Below are 18,929 nucleotides of genomic sequence, written 5' to 3' on the forward strand. Positions count from 1 at the left end.
TTATCTACTATTGATAATTCTTTAGATAACATATAATATAAAATAAAATACTTTGTTAAATAAGTTTTAGTTAGTATAATATGGTAAAACTTTAATCTTTATGAACATTTAAGTACAAGTGACTCCAAAGAATCTTTGACTTAATGAAGAAAGCAACGAAACTATTTAATAACAAATAATATCAGAAAATTGTAAAACAATATAGCATTGAATAAAGTCTTATTCGAAATTAAAGACTTAAACTTGAATATATCATATATCATAAATGAGAGATCTGATGAACAGGAACGACCTGCATAATATCTTTTTATTGAAATACAGTCTTCTTTCATTCGGTCTATAATTTAATTTAAAAAAAAAAATGGAGTAACCTACAACACAAACGTAACAATTCGCACAAAGAATTATCACGATTGTCTAACATTTATTGCCCAAGTACACGAGTAAGTTACATATTATATTTACACGGGAGGGAAGAGTTATTGTGACCACAAATGCAAAAACTAATATAACTTACAGCTTAGCATATATACATGTCCCTGAGGCTTATTCTACATTATCGTACACACACTATTATCATACAATACCAATAGCTCTATGCACTGAACAAACGCGGCGTTTGTATATTATAATTTACCGAGTATCACACACCTATGTATATGTACATAGCACATTTGGGGTCATCACAAACATACGCAAGCGGCATATCGCGAAATTGATGGGTCCATTTGGAAAATTCAAGCCAAACTTGCAATTTGCAATCGACTAGCGAAACGTGATTGATTGATAACAAATTCGTTAGGAAAATAAACTGAAAGCTCGACTGATGAATCGCTAGTAAATTTTGCTTTGACGACTGAAAATATTGCACACTCGATATTTTGTGCAAGAGCAATATTAATAATTGTAATATATAGAAATTTATACATTTATTTTTTCCTACATTGAATACACCCTGAAAAGAAATTAAAGATCCCATTTAAAAAATAAAAATATAGATATCTGGAAATTAAAAAAGCTTTGAATTTTAGCCTTGATTTTTTTTTAAATTTAGCATTTTCATATTTCATATATGTTCATTTCACATACAAATGTTAAAACCTAAAGATATATGTTAATTATTTAAAATAACATTTTATAAACTGCCAAAATAACACAAAAAATGTTTATTAACACTTAACAAAATCTTTGTTATTAGTAGAATTAATTTGTAAGAAATTTGTAAATTTTTTAATAGCTTATAATTTATAGTTCAGAAAGCACTATGTTAAGATATAACACTGTTCGTTGACGTATGTACTCTGTTTAATCATTATTTATCTAGGACACACTAATCACTAAATTATAACGTACGGATGAAAAACTGATAATGCTTTCTATATATGTCAGTTTAGGTATAATAAGTCTATTGTACATTATTATATTTGTATGATCTCGAGGTATTTGAATTAAAAATACTTTATTGATCATTCCGTTGAATAACGGAAATCTTCAGAAAATTATTGTCATCCTGTAACATAAGCGATGGTTATATTAGACTAACACTTTTACACAAACTTATAAAAATTTTTACAAAAATTGAAAACAAATTGCAAGAAATAAAAACGTGATTATAGTAAGCAAAATTATATGCGATTTTATATCGCAACATAATGTTTTATATAGAGCTATAAATTTTTATTTGCTGTTATTAACAATCTCTTGTATTATTTAAACCATTTGATGGATTAACTGCAAAATTAACTACATAATTATTATTTCTCTGCGATGCCATAATAATTAATGCGCCATCAATAAGGGATATTCGATCGGCTCCCTTACGAGGCAATATAGGCAGGTTTTATAAAGTATTATTACATTATCCGTACCCGCGACTAGAATAAAGAACACATCCACTACCAGTTTGAATAAAATGGAGTAGTCCTCTTTATACTGCTATATAGAGATCATTAGAATAGCCACTTTTATAATGTAATACGGTAAATCCGTTTTGCAATTCTCTCTGTCTAAAAGTTATTGCGACATGCTTAAGGGAAATAAATTTTTTCTCGATGGATATTTCCTGTGAGGCACATTCTTTTGTTTCAGCGACATAATTTAAGTATCCGAAAAACAATAGGCAGAGTAAATCAGCGAATCGTAATAACATGTTGCAAACATGATTCATGAAGCAATGGCAATTTAATATATTGGCATTATTATGAAGCACTTATTATTTAAATTATCCATTTATTTATTTTAATTTCTTAATAAATAAATATCAATTTATTATTTCAGATTTCTTAGTATCCTTGCTACATATAGTATATACAAGAGGATTTATTTATTCTTAACTGATACTTTCTACATAAAACGTAACTAAATTTAGCATTTTCTAACATTTACATTTCTTATAATAAGAGCTGAAGATAATAAAAGTCTGTGTGTATATATATTTTTTGAAATCAGGCAAAAATAATGACTACAAATTCTATAATAAACAATAGATAACTTTTTTACATTTAAAATTATTTAAAATCTAGCTACATATAATAATACAATCACTCTCATTCTTTGCGCCCTTGTACAATTAGATACTATTAGCAAATTGCAAGCTATATATGCACGCTTAGTTAACATTTTGAAATGCTGAAATAATGACAACATATATTCGCAGCAACGTCATTATTTACATGTATTTGTAAAACGAATAATATACTGTTAAATTAAATATTCAACAAATCTAAATAGACGCTATGTTATATTATATTAAATGTAAAATTAGAAAATGTATTTGCATAAAGCATAATTTTGTGAGTGAATTGAAATATAATTTTCATGTCATTATCAGTATTTGTTTTACAAATCAGAAAATGCGATTGCAAATAATATGTGTCCGTCGTTACTGGACCTACAGACTTTCTTGTTTTCAAGTGATAGCGAGGTCAACAGAGTTACCGCTTGGAATGGAAACGGTAAAAGCCAGCTACTCTGGCACCTTCAGCGCAAAGGGGTTAATAGATTGGTGGCTTTCTACGTCTTTAGGGAGGAAAGTCTATTAGTACACGTTCGGCTTGCAATGTGTTAATTACGCTTCTCACGAAGTACCCTGGTCACTCTGGCCTGATCAGCCAGGTACTTCGAAACTCCATGTAAAAACGACTCTTTGCTCTGCGCTTCGCTTTACGCAAATTTCATGTACAATAGGAAGAGATCTTTTACGGAGAGCAGCAATTCCCACGCAGCATCATTCTTATCGACATTCCTTCGTTGTAACGTTTGCCAGCATACGATGCCTAGTCTCGTGTCTGGAGAACGTTTTGCATTAATCTCCTTTGGTAATAGTTTTTAGATGCACAACGATGGCCTACGTGGATAAACCACCGGCCAGTATCACAGTCATGGCAGTTATCCCGAAATTCGTAAATAAATGACGATGAAACGACGATGAGGCCGTCGCCGATTGAAAATCGATCTGCTCGTCACCAACATCGTCGTTCTTTAGCATCGGGTCGTCTTTCATACCGACGGCCTTCTTCTCATGGTTGTGATCGATCTTCCACGTCTTCTTTGACTCCCGCCTCATGCCTGGTCTGCGCGTTGTTGGCGGCTTATCGATCCCTGAAAATATGGCGATACAATAAATTCGATAACCAAAATTAGTGTAATGGTGTGCTTTTGATAGGAAGCGAAATATTTCATAGCGTGCTTCTAGTACGGGTCTTTTTTTGAAGATATTTGAGAAACTAATATGTATCTTGCTACTTTCTTTCATACAGATTCTTCTGAGAGTTAGGTTCTTTCTTTACCGATCTTTTCTCATAATATTCTCTTTTAACGTTCCTCAGCGTCATGTTAAAACTAACTGAAGAATATAGTACTATTAATTTATTCGCTTCTATTTTAAGAATTTCTTTCTTCTAGTTATATAAGAAATGGGTCACTATTATTGCTTGAAAGCGAATTAAAATAGCAAATTCCTTAATTGAAGCAAATGAGATTAAACACGTGAATTTAAATATGTGCAATCCATTACTACAAAATAGAAACAGCACGATTTCATATAGTTAATTATGGAAGCTAAAAGCTCGTGTTTCTGTGCATTAGTTTAAGCCGTGCTTATCGTTGTTTACTAGCATTGATTTTACCAATCAGTTTCAACGTAAAATCATTTCCTACGCGGATGTCCGTCCATGAAACAAACCTTCCATTTAAATAGAAATATTTGTGAAACGACATATATATATAAATGATCGCGATTTTCACAATCATGGTGTCGATAAAAGTCAATGATAACGAATAAAAAGTACATTAGCTAATTGCTGGATTATTGATAAACGTTGGCGCTTAAAAATCGGTCCGATTGTCTGAATAGAGATTGAACGTCCGTCGCAGTATGCAACGCAGAAAGCCGTTTTACCGTCGAATCGCGTTTGAAACGAACGGGCGTAAATGGCGAATCGAGATATCGGTAAAGCCTGTCCGCGAGTAATAACCGGAAAAATAATCGGCCAGGCGGTCGGACTTTCCGCGCGATGCTCCCCGGTTTGACGTATTGGAATGTCGTCCGTACGGTATTCCCGCAAACCCGGAGAGCTCTTGTCACTTGCACACTCCGTCGAAATGTCGAGAGTTTGGAAGCGATATTAATTCTCTCGCGCGTGCATCGACATTCCCGCACGAGACGAAAGTAGACTTTTTCTAATTAATCCGCAGGATGACAGCGCGCAGGCCGCATAACGTAACTGAGGTGTGACAATCGCTAACAATTGAGAGACAAAAGTTAATGTCGAACCAAGAACGATGTTGCAGATATAAACGTGAAAGTAAATGTAGTTCTCTTTCAATTTTGATATATCGAACAAAGATTTGCGTAGGTGAATTGAGAGCTCAAGAAAGAAACAAAAGAATATATATTTGCCAGCTCTATTATATTTCTGCTGATATAATATTTAAATACACTGGAATTTAATTAAATAATTTTTCTGAGAAAAGAGAAGTATACTTTTACGACGAATTTCTAAATGTACTTTTACTTCAATGTGTTAGCCTTTAAAAATCTCCTTGCATATTTCAGTTCTGAAAGTTACCTTTGCGAACAGACGTGAGTCAAACATTGTTGAAATAGTAATCAACTTTCGTTCGATGTGCAGAAGCTTATGCAACGTTGATTTCAATTCGCGAGCGACAATTGTGTTTGCACTTCTGCAAGGTCAATGCGTTTATGTTTACTCGTAGTAGCTGTTTACAAATCTCGGAAAGCGTACGGCTGCGCGGGCGTATTCGGAAGTACAGATGCGGAATGTGTGCTCACGGCGATTCTGACAGTTGCGCTGTAACAGCGCAATTTAATAAATACATTAATTAATACGCTCAGACAACTACGTTCCAGTAATGAATATCGGAATTGCGGTCGGACCCGTGTTACCGCGCTGTTACCGAAAAGCCGTTGAAACGGCTATTCGTCTCGAATGCCTTAAATTACGAATTTACATTTATTAGCCCGTGCTGTTATATCATCGTCTTTGATGCCGGCTGTGTCTGCGGTAATGAATATTGCGACTGTGGTTTAAGATGCTCAGAGCTCTTCCACCTCACTGCAATTAGCCAGTAATGTGTTCTACCGTAAGACTCGTAATTCTGTTCACTTCACTACCAGTGATGCCTGCCAGTTCACGATAACGCGCTTTATAGCGCGTGAAGGTGAGCAATGATCAACCGTGGAAGGTGAAATAATTCAACTTGTCTTCTTTCCATTTATCTTTTCATCCGTTTTTCGCAAAGAATTACGAATAACGCGAAGAATTATGGATATACCTTAGAAGTTTCATCCGCGCCATCAGTCTCGAAGAGGTAAAAGTGTTAAAGGGTGAAGGAACGCAATTATTTTATTCGTAGAACTCTGTACAATCATGAAAATTGAAAGTAATTTAATAATTCCATGCGTGGCATTAACGTCTGTATGTTATTTAGGTAATTTGTCAAATACACAACTTAATTACTTTAAGCGCTATAACGTTCTAAGTACCATAAATAACGATAGAATAATCAATAATTGTTAATAATTTGTAGAAGTTATTTTACCTAGTGTGCTGGTATTGCGAAATCAGATTTACCGGGCCAGTTGCGACTTAATTCTTTCTCAAAGAACATCCGCTTCTGTCAGCGAGCGAAGTAAAAGTGAACTAACGACCACAACCAAATGCTACCACGGCGCATTTATCGGTCACATCTATACGCGCGGGCACGTTCCCCTCATCCAGCGATATAATGCAATTTGAATATAGGCCATCATGCACAGACTTTGCATGCCATGCGTGCACGTCATTGTACAGACTCGGAACGACCGACGCGACGCGGTGGCGCGACTCGAGCGCAAAGTTTCCCTCGCAGTCTTAGCCACTCTTAAAGCATCCCCCTCGCGACTCGTCCCCTTTTCGCACACAAACCATATGCTGCGTCCGTCGATAATTCGTCCTTTCTCACTTCTCTACCCTCTTACTTATAGTCAAGCTTAAGTGAGATACCTATCGAAGTTAACCGACTTCAGCGAAGCATGTAATCCACCGTCCGCGTGCCTTTCTCTCGGTAATTATTGCTAATATGGTTAGATGTGTGCGGCATGTCGCGTTGCGCCGGCACCGGAAAAAGCTCCCGATAATAGCATGCAAGTCGACCGACATTTCAATGGGACGCTGGATTAAACTACTGGGCTAATTATTGGAGAAGTGATTCGCGAGAATGGAAATTCGTGATGGTCGGTGCAGGGGCGTGCGGGCGTGCGGGCGTGTCCCCGGGCTTTCCCGTCGTCGCTTCGACCGCAGCGTTTTATTTGCAATTGTCGGTAATTAAGTGCCGCGCGCGGCCTACGGTTACCCCCTTTCCCTTTCCGTTATCCAATCATCATGAACGGCGATTTTTGTTAAAGCCGTCGCTTTCTTCCTCTCCCTTTGAGCGGGCCGCTTCCGTCCTTTCTCGCTGCCCGTCTCCCTTTCCTCACCCCCCGTCCCCCGTTGACACTCTAATTGGAGAGACGATCAATTAACATCAGCGAGGTCAAACGGAACGGACGGGTCGTGCTTTACGCATTTGGCGTGCTTGCCACTTGAATCTCACGCGTGAGATCCAATGAAATATAATGACGGCAAACGGAATGGACGCGTGACGTAGTGACGCGAAGATGAGCTGACATGACATGACGCGACGCGATGCGATGCGATGCGATGCGACGTGACACTACGTGACTCGATCCCTTATCCCTTATGCGGTTTGATTCGCAGCAACGATGTCTCCTAGGAACCTACGGGGGGTTTTTGTTCGCTGCACTTTCATTTTACTTTTCTTCTTCTTGTACGCAAAAAAATAGTGAAGCCACTAACGTCGTTAGCTAACGAGCGGCAACACACGCTCCGCGAGATCGCCGCTCTTTTACTCCATCAACGCGACAAGGGTAAATGATGGGACAAGGATAAACAAGAACAGAGGTTGTCTGGCTTCCCGAAGTTCATATGCACGGAACGATGATGGAGATCAAGCGACGGTTCCGTGGAATGAGGGGGGGGGGCGGGAAACGAGGTGCATTGGTACACTGAGATTGGGGCAATTACGTTGAGGAGGCAATATCGATCGGCGATAAACCGATAAGTTATCCGCTTAAGAATCGCGCCCCGCCGCTGGTTTAATTCTGAGACGGGAGATGTTTCGTTGCCCCCGAAATAACTATGTGTATCAGGATACACGCAGATTTTTCATTCGTTTCGCTGCATACGCCATTACGCCGCAATGAGTTTAAGCCATACGTTTTCATGAAACATGTTTGATTACAAAATACTCTGTATCGTGTTTTCCAGTAATAAGCGAAACTGATTTAAATCCCTTTTATGTACTTGCGGTTGACGCGATCAAAAATAATACAAAACTGACGATAATAATAAAAATGCAAGCTTCAAGTTTGCGTAATTTAGTAATATTTATTATTTTCTATTATTTATACATGAAATGTAGGGCATGCGAGTAACTAATCCTTTTTTCCACGCATGATACGTGCAACGCAGGAAAAACAGGAAGCGGAGAAGCATAAGGAGTATGTGCAACATTTACAAAATAAAATTAAATTATCAGTAAATTATCTGTATAATATGTAATTACGTCAGATAATCACTACAACATGAATATTAAAACATACAAGCAGATGATACGCGTAATAATATAAATTTGAAAATTAAACGAGATATTTAGTGCGTGTATAGTTTTTCGTATGGAACGTAGCGCGCAAAATAAATAAAGGAATTGGGAATCGGATTGAAATAACAACTGATTAAACACATATTCTTTATGCGAAAGTAAGTAGTATATACACTGAGAAAAAAATGTTCTGGATTTTAGTAAATATTAGTTTGCATACAACTGTGACTCTATTTACTAAAATAAAGAAAATTTTCCTTTTTATTAGTATATGTGTATTTACTAGGAAAAAAATATACTAATAAAAAGGAAAATTTTCTTTATTTTAATAAATGGAGTCACAGTTGTATGCAAACTAATATTTACTAAAATCCAGAACATTTTTTTCTCAGTGTAGTATATCGTAAATGAAACAAAAGTACATTACGTATAACTTATACGGATTAACAAGTTCATAAATGTTACTCACTGTAAATTTTTATTTTCCCATCGGTCTCTCCGAGGGAGTTTGTCGCCACACATCGAAAGGATCCGAAATCCTGTGCTCGTACAGATTTTATGACGAGCTTCATCGTCATTTCGTATAATCCTTTAGGAATTGTTTCGACCTTATAGTTCTCGTCTGAAAAGTGTTGAAAATATATCGGTATAGAGATTAAACGCGATAAATACGCTGAAACACACAATGGAATTGCAAACGCTAATTTTCGTGGAGATTTTACCCGATCAATCATAGCACGCATATAACATTACATGTATAATTTATAAAGAAACAACTCGTTATATCAAAATGTTTACAAAATTAACAATAATTAACAGAACAAGAGTTTGTGAAGCTCGGCGCCTAAATAAAAAAATATGCTCGTTTCCCCTAATCGAAGTCAATGATTCAGAAGGTTGTTAACGGGAAACGCATGACGCACAAAACCAGCTTTTTCGCGTTGATGCAATTGCATTTGTCTCTCGTTAAAAAGCTAATTCGTTTCATTGCCGCGAATAGAGGAGCACTAACTAGACAGGCTTCCATGGCAGCCGGGAATAACAGAAAATTCCGGATCGATGCGGCAGTAAACTTCGTATTTACGTTCCAAGCCGCTTAAACATTATGGAACCGTGCAAAGTACGCACAGAATGGGCCGTGTTATTCGTGCAAATGTCGTTTTCGTTCTGGCATACGCGGAAGACGACGCGAATGTCGATTTTCATGTTATTAGTTCCAGGCTACGACACTGTCGATGCAGAAACGTTATTTCAGAGGAAAGTTTGTCGGCGCTCATATCGGTATACGTCGTGTTATCCGTAACAATAAAAAATCGTACTCTTTTGCAAGAGCTTACTCGCTGCATTCGCCGATTGTATACGTGATTTTATGAATATGTATTCAAAAATCTGTGGGATATGATATATTTGATATTTTTGCCATAAAAAAATCTCTTCGGGATATTTCTGATAACAAAAATGGATGTGATAAAATTTATGCAAAAAAATTGCATTAATGTAATAAAATTGAAAAGTTTAATATGGTATATTGATTGTCTATTTATAATATTATTAATTTACTTAGAAGAAAATCAATTTTCGGTGTCATTTTAGATAATTTACTTTTCTTTTTACGTTTATTACATTTAATGTCTTCCTCTGATCTATTATTCTAAAACATAAAGTAGCAGTTAATAACCTAATAATAAATAAGATTATTTATATCAACGTGCGTACACATATGTACGAAGTGAAGAACATTTATTGTTGTAACGATACTCGCAAAAAACGTTTCTATTACATAAAAAAATAAAAAAATACGAAATAAAGAAATATAATATAAAAACGCGTATACAAAATAAAATATTTAATTGAAAAATATCGGCTATAGCCATATACACTAATAATAAGCTTCCTCTCCGTAACTGATCGGCAAATATTTCAAATTAATTTTATCCATTAATTTGTAAAAAACTTTTATCAGAGATCATAATTAAGCTGGGTCGAAATCGTGACAATAGATAAAAATAAAATTTGCATAAGAACAACTTCGCGCGCTCTTAATTGATTTGCAGATCTTTCATTATAACATATTATGGAAAAATTTTAGCCCGTACAGAGGGTGCTGTCACGGATTAACGACCCGACATGAGATGGCACGCACACGTCTTAAGTTTTAATGCCGCTGCCCTTGCCCTTAACCCCTTGCATATCGCAAAGGTGCATGGTAGCAATTAGAGTGAAACGACCGCGTTAGCGCGATGTAATTAAGGCGAATTGCATTACAGCTGCTCGTGCGTGCACCTCCCGGCGTGCGCATGCAAAAAAAAAGAAAGAAAAAAAGAAGAAGAGAAAGAAAAGGACTTGTAACAATTATTTCACAAATTGGAATAAAGCGCGCTCTCGGTTTCATTAAAACTCTCATTTTTCCTTCTTTTCAGACACAATGAGTATCGTCCACGGATTTTTCAATAATAAATATTATCTTAAGAAGCAAATTCATGAGACGTCAATGTTTGTGTAATTATATGTATAACGTCACACACACACACACACACACACACACACACACACACACACACACACACACACACACGCAAGAAGAAATAATCTTTTATCACAATAAATGTAAAATATTTAAGAATTGAATTATTAATATTGTGGTCTTAATATCCATATAAAAATAACGATATCGTTTCGTATATTGTCGTCGTGTTTCGTATGTGTCTTATTCGATACGTTCCAAATAAACTTATACATAAATTAGTTGTTTGTCATGATAAAGAGTTATATTTGTCCGCTTGATAAGAATACGGAGAAAATAGATCATGTGAAATACTGTCTTTTCAAAAAACCAATGTAATGTAATTATCCTTTTCTATGCACTATTTCTTATTATTGTTGATAAGAATGAAAGGCATATCAAATTTGGACAAACAGAAATATCTGCTCACCATTGGCAATGGTTTCATTCGATGGCCTCGTCCAGTAAGTGATAGGACTAGGATGGGCTTCGCTACGGCATTCCAGCGTAAGAGTTTGCCCTTCGTAAGCACCCACTAGCTGATTTTCGATCCAAACCATTGGCTGAACTGTGCAAGATAATACATCTTAATAAAATATGCATTAAAACATAACTATTACATTGAGAGAAAAATCCAGGTCTAAATAATCGGACAATTCGTTAGAAAATTAACAAACGGCTAATCCGATACTTTCAATCAGAATTATAAAAATGTCCAATCAATGATATCCAATTATCAATGATATCCGGATATCATTAATCGGATCATTACATTACATTACATTACATTACATTATTCTGATCTTGATCGGATTCTTATAATTTCGATTGAAAGCATCGGATTACCCGTTTGTTAATTTTCGAACGAATTTTTCCGATTATTTATTTCTCTGAGTGTAGTATTATAATCACATAAAAGAAAGCATCTCTTATTTTTATTTTATAAAAGACGGCTTATCTCTATTATCATAGCATTTTTTGATTGCCTTGAGACAAAAAGTCATGCAATATGGCGCTGATCAACCATATTAATTTGATGTATACTGTTATTTTTAATTAATTTAACGAAGTTTAGTTGGCAATATATTTGATATTAAAAATTATAAAGCTGTGGAAACACGGCTGAGAATTTAACAAATCCAATTTTACAAACTCATCATAAGGTACAATATCTAGCGTTTGACATAAAGTCTTACTAAAGAGCTCCAGCGCTCATTTTTAAAACATGTTCCCTCGAAATAGGGCTCTCTTATTTTTTAATCAATCCAGAAACGTCACTTGTCCTCGTAGCAAGCGACTTGTTATATAGCGTAGCAAAATTACGTAGCCTGCAGCGGCGGGAAAGATTTAACTCCGTTTTCAGGAACAATGGCCCTCGGGATCAGCTATTCACCATGCCTACCCCGAGAGGCGTCATTACGCGAGATCGCTCACACCACACGCGAGTACGACAATCTAAATTATATTTTGCGACAAGCGCGCGACGCGCGCATAAGAAAGGATTTCTGCTACCAGAACAGACAGAACTGCATAAAATATCATTCGCATGCATTTCCGCAATTATGCATGCGTAAAAAGCAAAGGACGAAAACGCTGGAATAGTCAGAGTTTCGATTAAATTGAAATTTTTGAACCAAAATTCTGACAGCATTACATCGTACACGTTATATTCTCTAGCATTTTTAATCTGAAAGATTAATTCACAATTATGAATAAATTTCGATTAATCCTCGTATTTCCAGGAAGATTAAATAATTTTACGTAATATTTTTTCTCGCCTTGCAAAACGGAAACGCATTTAATTATATAATATTTCTCTCAATTGCAATGAAAAAGCCATTTAACGCAACGTTTTACGTATTTCACCACGTTGCACGCTATCGCTTGGATGTGAAAGTGTTTCTTAACATTGTTCTATAAAATGAAATCTAGGATCATGCAGCAAAATTACATACAGTGAACAGTGAGCAGGATCCGCTTGCTGACTGTTGGTGGCACCCCGTTGGACGCTATGCAGAGATATGGTCCCATATGGAGACGCGTGATTCGTGTTATTTCCAGCTCCGGACCCACGATACTCCCCGCTGCAACAGTTTATACATGTAGACGCAGGCATGCAAATTCATATGGACGTGGATTACGACGCATTATTACGTACGCTTCGCTCATCGTTCAGTGAAACGCACCTATGACACGATCTGACCAATTGCACACGTTAATGCCGCGTCGTTAATTTTTAAGCATCTCGAATTACGAGCGTATTTTTGTGATTGTAAATCAAAAATTTAATTATTCGAGTTTGTAAATATCTTTCATGAAAAAGGTGATAAGATAATATAAATTGTTTAATTCCCTTAATATGATTTTCAAGATAAAATAATAGACAAGGAAATGATAAAAAGTAGAAAAAGCATATTAATTTTTTCTAATTTTTTTAAATTATGTAAAAGAGAGGAAAAATATATTTTTATTTGAGCTTTGGAAAATACGCGTATGCATATTCAAACACATTACATAAAGTTTAAAAAATTTCAGATTATATAAAATATAAATGAATCACGGTTATATTTATATGGGATATATGGAAAAGTAAAAATTTTCAAGTTTTTGTTAGCGTTATATCAAGCAACTAAATGCATAATGCATTTGTTTGTTGTATAGGGAATGCATAAAAAATGCTTTTTGACTTAAATTTTTTGACAAAAAATTTTCTCCAAAACCAGAAAGTCTCTTTGAATTTATTATTTTTGATTACATGTACATATTTGACGCTTAAAAGTACTGCTATTAATAAATGCAAACATAAGATTAATAAGTAATAATAATAAATGTAGCTTTGTTATAGAAAACATGCTGTGTTATATAAAAGTAAAACAATATGCAATTTGTCTAATTTTTGCTAATTCTTACAAATAATTAATAACGTTTAATTTTGTATTTAATTCCCATTTTCTTAATATACCTTTTCATAACGTACACGTTTCATGAATCGCGTAATCAACAAGCGTACGTACGATAATTAAATGGCAAGCAAGTGGCTTAATATTGTAAAACATATGTAATCTTATGTCCTGTGTTTGTAAAATATTCAAACGCGTAAATTATAACATAGATAGCGTAAACTGAATGTGCTCTTCCATGTGTGAAAAAGCAATTAAAAGATTTTGCAATACACACATATCAACAGCGAGAAAAATGGAACATTGATTCATTATTAAATGACATAATTTCGTTAGACTACACATTGCATTAAATGGAACGTAACATAAATATTAATACGCAAAAGTGGATAAAGTAGCACTCATTATGTCAACTGTAATTTCATATGTTGTAAATTAATATTTGCTCTCTGATATTTTCCAATAATTCCTGTTTCGCATGTTGCAATACGGTCGACTAGCTTAATATCGCGAAACAATTGATTTCAAGTTTAATTAAAATGTGTATTTCCTTAATTTCGATATTATATAATTAATCGTGCTAATCGATTTGTACATTGAAATTACAATTAGTTTCACGTCGCGAGTGTGCAACGAAGTTAAATTGACAATCTAGCACATTCATTTCGAGATTGATTATCATATAATTTACATAGTTTCTTTACAGATCAACGGCCTATCATTGTGTATAGTGTATACTATACTATTATCAGAACAATTGTTCCATAGCTTATACAATATAAGAGCTTAAATTTATTAAATAATATATTAAAATAATACATATATACAATAAAACATTATAGTCTAATAACATTTTTCAAAATTTATGAAAATAAAGATATATTATATATATACACACACATATATATATATATATATATATATATATACAATTTTGTTCCTAATATATATATACATATATATAATAAAAATGTTTTAATATCAGATGCGGTCAAAATCTCTTTTTGAAGAAATAAGACAATCTAATTCCCAATAATATTATTACACATTATCTTTAATTACTATACAAGGTCTATAAAAGATTTATGCGTGTGTAAAATATATTTGTCGTTCTTTAATAATTTTATAAAAACCATTGGTTTATTATCAATTATCATATTTATTTAAGAGTATAAATTATTCTATTTGATAATCGACTATAAATTATTCGATTCGCTTGATCCATTTTTAGTATTGACTGATTTTATTTAGTATTTACATATATATCGCGAAACTTGTGCGTAACTCTTGTCTGCACATTTCAACGACAGCTTAAAAAGCGTTTTCAACTCATGTCCTTGTTGAGATTTTTTTAAGTAAATTCATACTTCAAACTTTTACCTTCTGCAAAAAGCAATATCTCTCAGTATGAATTATCATACAATAATAAAAGAACGCAAAATACTTTGCCCATGCTATTATCGGAAGTCAAACGGAGTGCGCGGATCTCGATTGCAAAAATCGTAAGAGCGATAGCGCGCTGCCGAATACTCTATTTTCCGGTACTTATCGTCTAATGGAATCGCGACTGAATCTTTCCGCAAGACCGACGAGAGACGAAGGGACGAATAGGGGAACAGCGAAATGCGACAAAATACTTAAAGTAATTCCCTAAAATCGACGCCGAAAGATGAAAGTTTCGTCCAGTGAATAAATCATCGGAAGTCGGTCCCATCAATCGATATTTTATCACAGCGAGATGTCCTCTCATTTCTTCACATTTCTGACCCTGAGCACATAATCTCGCACGAAAGGACGAAAATACATTACGAGTGTGTTGTACATTGGCTCATTGGTCTTTCTGAAGCACTCAGTACGGACTAGACAAACAGAAATAGGGTGAAAGGGAAAGAGACGAACCTGTAGAAGAAGGGAAGATCCTAAAGCCGTATAACGTATAAGAGGAAGAGACTAAAGCGGCACTTTAGCTATCTGTCTGATGTACAATTGAGAATGTCCCCGACACTTGCTTGCGTAATTAGTCAGCAAAAGATCTAAACAATCCTGATGCGAGCGACGAGTAAAACGAGGATGCTATTGAATGAAGCCGACAGCCAACAGCACGTGAGTGATTGGATTGTGAGAACGGCGAATCTTGCGAAATATGATTCTAGAGAATAACAACATTTCATTTAAATTACGGGATATTACCATAACGTCTTTCACTTTAATTTTATACAAAATTAAATAATCAATTGAAATCTTTTTGAATGTGTTACATGTGTCGAAAGTACAGGAAAACCGTTCAGCGCACATAAATTAGAAAAAAATATAAAAATAAATATAAATGTACGCGCCTATGCTTGTAATTATAAAAGTAGAATCTATTTACGTCTTATTAGTAATAATAATTTCTTCAAATATTAGTAATCAAACTCTATCTTCGTCGAAGAATTATCACGTATTAATAGAAAGTTCTCGTTAAAATATTCTCGCGAACACTTGTATAACATTCCTTCTACAACAATTAAGAAATTAAATTACATGTTGATTACTAGTTCCTGCTAGACTTTATTCAAGACGGCATAAGACAGAAATTTGTTCGGAATTGTAAACAAAATTAATTTCTCACCGAATGGGTTAAGTAAATGAGTTTATATTATAAATTCACAGCAATTTTATTTCGATGGACATTACGCCGACGGCACTTTACTGATAATAACATCAGGAAAGAAACCATTTTGTGTAACGAATCGTTAAATTTTCTCGTCAATTGCGAGAGACTGTAGCAAGCGCGGTAAGATAGTAAGGAAGTAAAAATTACTGTTGAAAGTATTGTATCGTCAATAAAAGAATAAAATCAATTGAAAAGCAAAAGTTTTATGATAAAAAATAAAAATGTATATTGAACAAATAGAGTTACAAAAAACAAGAAAAATTTGTTCTTTAACCGAATCAAATCCATGCACTTGATAGTACATTAGAGTTTCAAGGAGGAAATTTGCTTTGTTTCTGCTTCATTTGCGACCTTTCATCCGATTATCAAACGTGTTCAATTTACAATGAATTCAACAAAAGGCGCATCTGTATCGGTTCAGTCGCCGTCCATCAAAACTCATTCAATGATACGATCCGAGCGCACAATAAACGTCTCGCTCAATCAGCGCGAAACGAGACGGCGAGCTTTCTGTCACTCTGTTTTAGAGCGAGAGCGAGGGAAAAAGCCTCGTAGCGGAGCTGTTCTACGAGCGGCGGGTTACGTTCAATATACGCGAAACAACGCGAGACAACGACGGCGAGGGGGGTTGAAAGGAGGCGTGGAGATCGGGTGAGAGAAACGCGACTCTATCTGGAGTAGCGAGCGGCATTCGTTGCGCGATGGAATACGCGACAATCGACGCCCAACGAAGCGCTGCATAGCGTGATAATATTATAGTAGTAGTAGTAGTAGTAGTAGTGGTAGCAATATAGTAGTAGTAGCAATACGAAGATACGTACCCTGCCAGTTCGACAAGCTGATCGTGCCGCCCGCTTCACGACGCCACGTGACCGTTGGCTCTGGTGTTCCTGTCGCCGCGCACCGTAGCGTCACGTTGCTACCCTCCCGCACCACCATGTCCGTGCTGGTGGGATAGTCCAGGATATCCGGCGGCACTGAAACAATGACCACATTGCGACGAGAACGTCCCAGAGAGGCTTGCGTGAGCGCGCGAGCACGCGCGCGTACCAACGGTGCATGGGCGACTATGCGCGATGACCATTCGCGCGGACCAGATAGATGGTTATCTCGCGACGCGGCCGATCATGCTCCGCCACCGCCGCCCGTCGTGCAACATCCCGCGTGCACACACCGCACATACCGCGGGGAGAGCACGCGCGACATGCATCCTGGGGTTCGCGCCCCATTCGTTCGCGGATGGTGGATTCGCTCGTAAAATTCTCGATTCGCCCCGCCGATCTCGCTCAAATTTTCGCAGCGTCCCAAACCACGTCCGGTTCGCGTTCACCCCCCGTTTCCGCTTTTCCGTACGAGAGATACTTTTTGTTCCATTGAAGGAGTGATTTCTTTCTGCTTTTTTTTTTTTTTTTGCTAAGGCGATCTTCGGCGCGTCGGTTACGGTGCGTGATTTTAACGGTTCGTAACCCACGTTGCTTTTGTCGTAGATCACAGCCGGAAGCTTGACGGGGGTGTTGTGACAACGGCGCGTGGCATTAGAGCGAATCTGTTTTTTACGGCACATATACGCCTTCGAACGCGAGAGCGCAAGCTGCTGGATGAAATTTGGATAAAGCTTACCTGCCAAGCAGATGTAAAATTGTCATGAGCTAGATTACCATACGGAATAACTTTATGTAATTATTTATATAGCATAACTCAAAAGACTATGCACGCTCTAAAGCACGATTTTTTTTCATTTACGCACACATGTGTTTAACACATTTACATAAATCAGCTATGTGTACATGTTGCCTCTATAAATTTTACGAAATGTATAGAAGTTATACAATTTATCAGTTCTATAAATTAATGCACGCGAATAATACAAAGAGGATCTGAACTGACTAAGAGAACGGTGCAAGTGGATTACTCGAAAGGAACTGCGTAAGCAATCAATATATCATGCAGAGTAAATCCATCACCTCGCTTTATCCGAGTTTAGTAAATGACAGTTGGATGTGGCGGCATGGCGGATTGTTTTGTGCTTAGGCGATACACTAGACATAGTTTAGAGTCACCGTCCATCCTTCTAATCTGAGTAAATAAATCAACTAAAATACCAAAACTAAATGCTAATCCAATCTATCTTTTATCTCATCGCTTGCATTACCAAGATTTTTATGTCGATCTGTCTTATTTCAAACAATTTGAATTTAATATATTTGATCACTTTATACTGAAATGTTCTTTTAAAACACGCACGATGATATAAAACGTAGAAAAATATATATTTGAAAAATAAAGCAGCTGACTGGGGCCGTGAAATTTTCTCTCTTTCTTTGATGCGGCAAAATATTTCAGAGGGAAACTGCTCACCTCGATAAGGACAAAAATTTGTAGGAATCTCATTCCTCTTGCGGTTGGACGTTTTGTATTTGTAAAACGATTGAACGAACGTTATTTATCCATCTGTCTTGGAACCAATGCGTCAAACGAGTTGAAATATATAGAAGCATTGTATTATCGTATTCAAAATGTGCGCTTTAGCAAAGAGAGCTTCGTGAAAGGATGTAATTTTAATTATATCTTAATCTGCTGTGGAGATTATCGTATCACACAATTAGTAACGCGAAAGCTGTATTCTCGGACTGCATTGATTTGAATAATTAATTAAATTTTTATTCAATGATTTAAGTATATATCTCCTCATACATTTTCTCATCCT

The 18,929-nt window shown here is 35.8% G+C and overlaps 1 protein-coding gene across 1 annotated transcript in view; it reads right to left on the minus strand.

The window, feature by feature from the left end:
• Positions 1-278: 278 nt before the first annotated feature.
• Positions 279-18,929, minus strand: part of LOC139771648 (protein amalgam) — an 81,799-nt gene continuing 63,148 nt past the window's right edge. The window contains exons 4-8 of the mRNA XM_071704580.1: positions 17,044-17,199; positions 12,622-12,750; positions 11,097-11,234; positions 8,633-8,785; positions 279-3,600 (exon numbers count right to left, since the gene is read on the minus strand). Of these exons, the coding sequence (XP_071560681.1) occupies positions 3,347-3,600; positions 8,633-8,785; positions 11,097-11,234; positions 12,622-12,750; positions 17,044-17,199 (830 nt within the window). The 3' untranslated portion in view covers positions 279-3,346. The remainder of the gene's footprint in view (positions 3,601-8,632; positions 8,786-11,096; positions 11,235-12,621; positions 12,751-17,043; positions 17,200-18,929) is intronic.

Source organism: Temnothorax nylanderi, unplaced genomic scaffold, assembly GCF_030848795.1.
Source record: "Temnothorax nylanderi isolate EJ_2023f unplaced genomic scaffold, tnyl_v1.0 TNYL_tig0042_pilon, whole genome shotgun sequence".
Taxonomy (NCBI): Eukaryota; Metazoa; Arthropoda; class Insecta; order Hymenoptera; family Formicidae; genus Temnothorax; species Temnothorax nylanderi.